Source organism: Oncorhynchus clarkii, chromosome 10, assembly GCF_045791955.1.
Source record: "Oncorhynchus clarkii lewisi isolate Uvic-CL-2024 chromosome 10, UVic_Ocla_1.0, whole genome shotgun sequence".
NCBI classification, from domain to species: Eukaryota; Metazoa; Chordata; class Actinopteri; order Salmoniformes; family Salmonidae; genus Oncorhynchus; species Oncorhynchus clarkii.
This window is the reverse complement of record NC_092156.1, coordinates 78,082,178-78,091,546: the sequence shown is the minus strand read 5'-3', so window position 1 is coordinate 78,091,546 and position 9,369 is coordinate 78,082,178. Positions and strand designations below refer to the sequence as shown.

General features: G+C 46.9%; 1 protein-coding gene across 1 annotated transcript in view; it reads right to left on the bottom strand.

Annotated features, from left to right (window-relative positions):
* LOC139419757 (amyloid beta precursor protein binding family B member 2-like) overlaps positions 1-8,847 on the bottom strand; it is a gene marked incomplete at its 5' end in the record, with an annotated part of 66,561 nt that extends 57,714 nt beyond the window's left edge. The window contains 4 exon segments of the mRNA XM_071169756.1: positions 1,662-1,870; positions 6,706-7,059; positions 7,837-8,508; positions 8,694-8,847. Coding sequence (XP_071025857.1) covers positions 1,662-1,870; positions 6,706-7,059; positions 7,837-8,488 — 1,215 coding nt within the window.
* Positions 8,848-9,369: the final 522 nt, after the last annotated feature.

Sequence of the window (9,369 nt, the reverse complement as noted above, 5' to 3'; positions counted from 1 at the left end):
CTTGCCTATGCCGATCAGCCATCACTCATCCATGTATTTATATGTACATATTCTTATTCATTCCTTTACACTTGTATGTATTAGGTAGTTGTTGTGAGATTGTTAGATTACTTGTTAGATATTACTGCACGGTCGGAACTAGAAGCACAAGCATTTCACTACACTCGCATTAACATCTGCTAACCATGTGACCAATAACATCTGCTAACCATGTGACCAATAACATCTGCTAACCATGTGACCAATAACATCTGCTAACCATGTGACCAATAACATCTGCTAACCATGTGACCAATAACATCTGCTAACCATGTGACCATTAACATCTGCTAACCATGTAACCATTAACATCTGCTAACCATGTGACCAATAACATCTGCTAACCATGTGACCATTAACATCTGCTAACCATGTGACCAATAACATCTGCTAACCATGTGACCATTAACATCTGCTAACCATGTGACCAATAACATCTGCTAACCATGTGACCATTAACATCTGCTAACCATGTGACCAATAACATCTGCTAACCATGTGACCAATAACATCTGCTAACCATGTGACCAATAACATCTGCTAACCATGTGACCAATAACATCTGCTAACCATGTGACCAATAACATCTGCTAACCATGTGACCAATAACATCTGCTAACCATGTGACCAATAACATCTGCTAACCATGTGACCATTAACATCTGCTAACCATGTGACCATTAACATCTGCTAACCATGTGTATGTGACCAATAACATCTGCTAACCATGTGACCAATAACATCTGCTAACCATGTGACCAATAACATCTGCTAACCATGTGACCATTAACATCTGCTAACCATGTGACCATTAACATCTGCTAACCATGTGACCAATAACATCTGCTAACCATGTGACCATTAACATCTGCTAACCATGTGACCAATAACATCTGCTAACCATGTGACCAATAACATCTGCTAACCATGTGACCATTAACATCTGCTAACCATGTGACCAATAACATCTGCTAACCATGTGACCAATAACATCTGCTAACCATGTGACCAATACCATCTGCTAACCATGTGACCAATAACATCTGCTAACCATGTGTATGTGACCAATAACATCTGCTAACCATGTGACCAATAACATCTGCTAACCATGTGACCAATAACATCTGCTAACCATGTGACCAATAACATCTGCTGACCATGTGACCAATAACATCTGCTAACCATGTGACCAATAACATCTGCTAGCCATGTGACCAATGACATCTGCTAACCATGTGACCATTAACATCTGCTAACCATGTGACCATTAACATCTGCTAACCATGTGACCAATAACATCTGCTAACCATGTGACCATTAACATCTGCTAACCATGTGTATGTGACCAATAACATCTGCTAACCATGTGACCATTAACATCTGCTAACCATGTGACCAATAACATCTGCTAACCATGTGACCATTAACATCTGCTAACCATGTGACCAATAACATCTGCTAACCATGTGACCAATACAATGTGATTTGATGTCTTCAGATCTCACTGTTACAATTAAATAGAAAATGCGTGGCTCTATTTAATCAAATGTCATCGTCAGGGATCCAAATATTATCGCTTTCGCCCCTAAAAATACCCAAAAAATGTAATTCTAGGTGTTTACCTGGTGGTCTGGAGGTGGGGAGGCTGAGGTGGTGTCCCCCAGGCTAGAGCCCTCCTGTTTGGTGAGAGGGTCTCTGGGCGCTGGTCTCTCCCACTGTGTGGCTCCACTAGGGATATGCCAGTAGTAGATATCAGCCTTGTCTGTAATCCTCTTCCATCCTGGAGGAAGGTCCCCTTCTGTCTGACAGCCCTGATGATCACTCCAGATATCTGAGACAAACATGGACATATTACCTCGATTGACTCTGTACCGGTACCCCCTGTATATAGCCTCCACATTGACTCTGTACCGGTACCCCCTGTATATAGCCTCCACATTGACTCTGTACCGGTACCCCCTGTATATAACCTCCACATTGACTCTGTACCGGTACCCCCTGTATATAGCCTCCACATTGACTCTGTACCGGTACCCCCTGTATATAGCCTCCACATTGACTCTGTACCGGTACCCCCTGTATATAGCCTCCACATTGACTCTGTACCGGTACCCCCTGTATATAGCCTCCACATTGACGCTGTACCGGTACACACACACACACACACACACACACACACACACACACACACACACACACACACACACACACACACACCCCCTCACCCACATACCCACCCACACAGCATCACACCATCACCCTCACACACTCACTTCCCCAAACACCCTCACACACCCCTTGCAGCCCCCTCTCCCCCACCCACACATGCACACACTTTTGTCTCTGTGAGGGTGATGCATAGCTAGCTTCATACTGACTAGACACTAGACACTAATACCTAGCTAGCATCATACTGACTAGACACTAGACACTAATACCTAGCTAGCTTCATACTGACTAGACACTAGACACTAATACCTAGCTAGCATCATACTGACTAGACACTAGACACTAATACCTAGCTAGCATCATACTGACTAGACACTAGACACTAATACCTAGCTAGCATCATACTGAGTAGACACTAGACACTAATACCTAGCTAGCATCATACTGACTAGACACTAGACACTAATACCTAGCTAGCATCATACTGACTAGACACTAGACACTAATACCTAGCTAGCATCATACTGACTAGACACTAGACACTAATACCTAGCTAGCATCATACTGACTAGACACTAGACACTAATACCTAGCTAGCATCATACTGACCTGACACTAGACACTAATACCTAGCTAGCATCATACTGACTAGACACTAGACACTAATACCTAGCTAGCATCATACTGACCTGACACTAGACACTAATACCTAGCTAGCATCATACTGACCTGACACTAGACACTAATACCTAGCTAGCATCATACTGACTAGACACTAGACACTAATACCTAGCTAGTATCATACTGACTAGACACTAGACACTAATACCTAGCTAGTATCATAGTTCATAGTATCTTAGTTCATCCCAAGATGGCATAGCAGTTCAGACGTATTTTTGTCCTCGTCCTGTCGTGTATATAAATATATAGATATATTTACAACTTTTTTTTTTCACATACATTTTTAATTTTCCAGAAACTCATCTTCAGAACACTCTCCTGCAATCCGCTTCACCAATTTATATTTATATAAAAAAGTATTATTTACCTCAGATCTGTAATCCTCCGAGAGGCTAGCCAGAAATTAGCCAGAAGCTAGCCGGGAGCTAGCCAGAAGCTGGTCCAGAAGCTACTCTGAAGCTGGTTCAGAAGCTAGTTAGCTTATTTACTGGCTAATCGTTAGTACTCAGCTAACCACGGTTTGTGGTCATCGGCTGTCCTTTGGCTCGAGAATCTATCGCCAGTTTTGTACGGCGCGGTGCAGCGCAGCGCGGCTCGGAACGGAACATACCGGATTTCGGCCGCTGGCTCTGGACATCCATACCTGGATCTCACAGCTAGCTAGCTGCTATCCGTGTGACTATCGGCTTTCGTCGATTCCGGAGCTAACATCAATTGTTCCGGAGCTAGCCAGCTGAAGAGTTCCATCAATCACTCCTGGGCTGCAGTCACCTATCCGGACCCGTTTTGCTGCCTACGCGGAGCCCCACCGGGCCTTCACAGTTGGACTGCCGACGTTGTCTACCCGAGGGAATTGTCCGGCTGGCTCCTCCGGCGCAACGTTGCCTGGGCGCCCATCTGCGGCCTGCTAGCCGCTGGCTATCTTATCGGCTGCTATCTGAATAGACAATCGGACAATTTTTATTTTATTTTATTTTTATTTATTTATTTATTTTTCTTCTTGGGCCTCTATAACTATATCTATTGTTCTTATTTTTGTTGTTGTTGTGTGATTTGGATGAATCCCCTCTACCTCACGGAACCCCACTAATCTACTGACCGAACGCAAGAGGTGGCTAATAACAGACCTCCATCTTATGCTAGCTTGCTCCTATGCTAGCTTGCTACCGATTTAGCTGTCTAAATCGCCGTGACCCCCAACCAACCTCTCCACTCACTGGACCCTTTTGATCACTCGACTGAGCATGCCTCTCCTTCATGTCAATATGCCTTGTCCATTGCTGTTCTGGTTAGTGTTTATTGGCTTATTTCACTGTAGAGCCTCTAGTCCTGCTCACTATACCTTATCCAACCTATTAGTTCCACCACCCACACATGCAATGACATCTCCTGGTTTCAATTATGTTTCTAGAGACAATATCTCTCTCTTCATCACTCAATACCTAGGTTTACCTCCACTGTATTCACATCCTACCTTACCTTTGTCTGTACATTATACCTTGATGCTATTTTATCGCCCCCAGAAACCTCCTTTTACTCTCTGTTCCAGACGTTCTAAACGACCAATTCTTATTGCTTTTAGTCGCACCCTTATTCTACTCCTACTCTGTTCCTCTGGCGATGTAGAGGTGAATCCAGGCCCTGCAGTGCCTAGCTCCACTCCTATTCCCCAGGCGCTCTCTTTTGACGACTTCTGTAACCGTAATAGCCTTGGTTTCATGCATGTTAACATTAGAAGCCTCCGCCCTAAGTTTGTTCTATTCACTGCTTTAGCACACTCTGCCAACCCGGATGTTCTAGCTGTGTCTGAATCCTGGCTTAGGAAGACCACCAAAAATTCAGACATTTTAATTCCAAACTACAACATTTTCAGACAAGATAGAACTGCCAAAGGGGGCGGTGTTGCAATCTACTGCAAAGATAGCCTGCAGAGTTCTGTCCTTCTGTTCTGTCTGTTCTGTCAGTAGAGGATGCCTGGATATTTTTTTTAAATGCCTTCCTAACCATCTTAAATAAACATGCCCCATTCAAGAAATTTAGAACCAGGAACAGATATAGCCCTTGGTTCTCCCCAGACCTGACTGCCCTTAACCAACACAAAAACATCCTATGGCGTTCTGCATTAGCATCGAACAGCCCCCGTGATATGCAGCTGTTCAGGGAAGCTAGAAACCATTATACACAGGCAGTTAGAAAAGCCAAGGCTAGCTTTTTCAAGCAGAAATTTGCTTCCTGCAACACTAACTCAAAAAAGTTCTGGGACACTGTAAAGTCCATGGAGAATAAGAACACCTCCTCCCAGCTGCCCACTGCACTGAAGATAGGAAACACTGTCACCACTGATAAATCCACCATAATTGAGAATTTCAATAAGCATATTTCTACGGCTGGCCATGCTTTCCACCTGGCTACTCCTACCCCGGTCTCCTTCTCCCAAATCTGCTCAGCTGATGTTCTGAATGAGCTGCAAAATCTGGACCCCTACAAATCAGCCGGGCGAGACAATCTGGACCCTTTCTTTCTAAAATTATCTGCCAAAATTGTTGCCACCCCTATTACTAGCCTGTTCAACCTCTCTTTCGTATCGTCTGAGATTTCCAAAGATTGGAAAGCAGCTGCGGTCATCCCCCTCTTCAACGGGGGTGACACTCTTGACCCAAACTGCTACAGACCTATATCTATCCTACCATGCCTTTCTAAGGTCTTTGAAAGCCAAGTCAACAAACAGATTACCGACCATTTTGAATCTCACCATACCTTCTCTGCTATGCAATCTGGTTTCAGAGCTGGTCATGGGTGCACCTCAGCCACGCTCAAGGTCCTAAATGATATCTTAACCGCCATCGTTAAGAAACATTACTGTGCAGCCGTATTCATTGATCTGGCCAAGGCTTTCGACTCTGTCAATCACCACATCCTCATCGGCAGACTCGACAGCCTTGGTTTCTCAAATGATTGCCTCGCCTGGTTCACCAACTACTTCTCTGATAGAGTTCAGTGTGTCAAATCGGAGGGTCTGCTGTCCGGACCTCTGGCAGTCTCTATGGGGGTGCCACAGGGTTCAATTCTTGGACCGACTCTCTTCTCTGTATACATCAATGAGGTCGCTCTTGCTGCTGGTGAGTCTCTGATCCACCTCTACGCAGACGACACCATTCTGTTTACTTCTGGCCCTTCTTTGGACACTGTGTTAACAACCCTCCAGGCAAGCTTCAATGCCATACAACTCTCCTTCCGTGGCCTCCAATTGCTCTTAAATACAAGTAAAACTAAATGCATGCTCTTCAACCAATACCTGTACCTGCCCGCCTGTCCAACATCACTACTCTGGACGGCTCTGACTTAGAATACATGGACAACTACAAATACTTAGGTGTCTGGTTAGACTGTAAACTCTCCTTCCAGACCCATATCAAACATCTCCAATCCAAAGTTAAATCTAGAATTGGCTTCCTATTTCGCAACAAAGCATCCTTCACTCATGCTGCCAAACATACCCTTGTAAAACTGACCATCCTACCAATCCTCGACTTTGGCGATGTCATTTACAAAATAGCCTCCAATACCCTACTCAACAAATCTAATACAGCTAGACACTAGACAACACACAGCACATCCTGCAGGAGAGAGAGAGCCTAACACACACACACACACACACACACACACACACACACACACACACACACACACACACACACACACACACACACACACACACACACTGAGCCACTGACCAAATTCTCCCACACTGCACTCTTTCCTCATAAACAATATAGTGTGTGTGTTCGTGCGTCTGTGTGTGTGTTCCAGGCCTACCTGGGAGGGGAGGTGAGGTGTTCTCCTGAGACAGAGAGGACCAGCCAGGAGAGTTCATGTCCTGGATCCTGATTACAACACAGTCTGTCTTCACCTCTTCAACACTATCCTTCTGCCTCAGAGGAGAGGAGGAGGAGGAGGGGAGGGGAGGGGTTTCTTCAGGACTGCTGTGTCTGGGTGTGGATGGAGGAGGGGGATACGGAGAGTCTTTAACAGATTTGAGGAGCCTAAAGCTGGGGTGGAGGTCTGGATGGCTCCCCTGGTCTGGAGCTTTGACCTGGTTCTCACTCTTCAACAGAGGCCTCCTCTCCTCCTCCATCTTCTCCTCCTCTTCCCTCTCCTCCTCTTCATCCTCTATCCTCTCCTCCTCTATCCTCTCCTCCTCTATCCTCTCCTCCCCAATCCTCTCCTCCTCTTCCTCCTCTATCCTCTCCTCCTCTATGCTCTCCTCCTCTTCCTCCTCTATCCTCTCCTCCTCTATCCTCTCCTCCTCTATCCTCTCCTCCTCTATCCTCTCCTCTATCCTCTCCTCCTCTATCCGCTCCTCCTCTTCTTCCTCTATCCTCTCCTCCTCTTTCCCCCTCTCCTCCTTTATCCTCTCCTCCTCGTCCTCCTCTGCCTCCTCTATCCTCTCCTCCTCTTCCTCCTCTATCCTCTCCTCCTCGTCCTCCTCTATCCTCTCCTCCTCTATCCTCCTCTCCGCCTCTTCCCCCTCTATCCTCTCCTCCTCTATCCTCCTCTCCGCCTCTTCCCCCTCTATCCTCTCCTCTTCTATCCTCTCCTCCTCTTCCTCCTCTATCCTCTCCTCCTCTTCCTCCTCTATCCTCTCCTCCTCTTCCTCCTCTATCCTCCTCTCCGCCTCTTCCCCCTCTATCCTCTCCTCCTCTATCCTCTCCTCCTCGTCCTCCTCTATCCTCTCCTCCTCTATCCTCCTCTCCGCCTCTTCCCCCTCTATCCTCTCCTCCTCTATCCTCTCCTCCTCGTCCTCCTCTATCCTCTCCTCCTCTATCCTCCTCTCCGCCTCTTCCTCCTCTATCCTCTCCTCCTCGTCCGCCTCTTCTTCCTCTATCCTCTCCTCCTCGTCCTCCTCTTCCTCCTCTATCCTCTCCTCCTTTTCCTCCTCTATACTACTCCTCTCCTCCTCCTCTATTTTCATCTCCACTTCCTTCTCAGACAGGATGCTGATGTCATCCCCGTCGTCTGTCACGTTCGTGATGCTTTCCAGGTCTGAGTTCACGTTAGTTTTCAGATCCAGGTCTGAGTTCACGTTAGTTTTCAGATCCAGGTCTGAGTTCACGTTAGTTTTCAGATCCAGATGTGTCTTGGTGTCGGGGTCGAGGTTCATCTTGGTGAGGATGTCCTCATTGACGGTTTCATTGTTTGTATTGCAGTCCTCTGTGGTTGAGTCGGGGTCAGGGGTTGTGTTCTTGTTGTGGTCATGTTGTCCATGTCGTTCAGCTGTGGTTGAGTCGGGGTCAGGGGTTGTGTTCTTGTTGTGGTCATGTTGTCCATGTCGTTCGGCTGCTTTGCGCAGGGCGTTCAGCCCGTTCTTGGCCAGTTTGTTGGGAGTCGACGACGACGGAGGAAGAGTTACATCACTCAGCCCCATTGCACTCTGGATGCTGGTCAGACAATACTTCTTACGACACTTAGGAAACGTGGCCCAACCCAGCCTGGTGACATCACCGCCACTGACATCACGGTTGTGGGAGGAACAAAGGCTGAGTGAGGCGGGAGGAGTCAGGGCAGGGCCGTTCCTATTGGCCACGTCTATTGACATCATCACCGAAGAGGCGGGGCCTCCTGGAGAGAGAGAGAGAACAGTGAGGGAGCATGTGTTACCTGATAGGAGGTCAGTCCTGGACCAGGGGTTAGAGGTCAGAGGTCACAGGTCAGTAAAGAGAAAAGTATGTTGAGGATTGTAACTGTCAGGGTTGCCCCCGGAGACAGTAGCTAGACAACACCGTACGGAACACTGAGGGTCCTACCGTAGAGCTAAGGACTGTTGGTAACCCCAGGATGGTGTGGGTCCATGTTTTGGACTTCTCAGCCAATCACAGCGTCTACCCTCGATGACCAATCACAGACAGAGGAGTTCTGCTTCAGCCAATCATATGGCTTCACCAGGAAGACAGCTTCTGACTGCAAGAAACAAACACAATCCTTTAATGAATGAAGAACGCGCGCACACACACACACACACACACACACACACACACACACACACACACACACACACACACACACACACACACACACACACACACACACACACACACACACACACACACACACACACACACACAGTGAGCCAAGTGAGGACAAACAATGCATAAAAACATGTTGCATTCTGGGAATAAATTACAAGTCAAGCTCCACTACTGCTGCAACAAGCCCACATACCAGGACAAACCCACACACACCCAGAGGAAAGTGGGAGGAGCCTGGATGTGACAGTAACCTCACACCTCTGACCTGTTAGCCTATTTCAGTTCTGTGTGTCTAACAGCTCACTGTCGGTGGGGGACTGAGAGAGAGAGAGTGTGTGTGTGTGTGTGTGTGTGTGTGTGTGTGTGTGTGTGTGTGTGTGTGTGTGTGTGTGTGTGTGTGTGTGTGTGTGTGTGTGACCTGTCTAGAGTAAAAATAACAGCTGCTAACATCAAA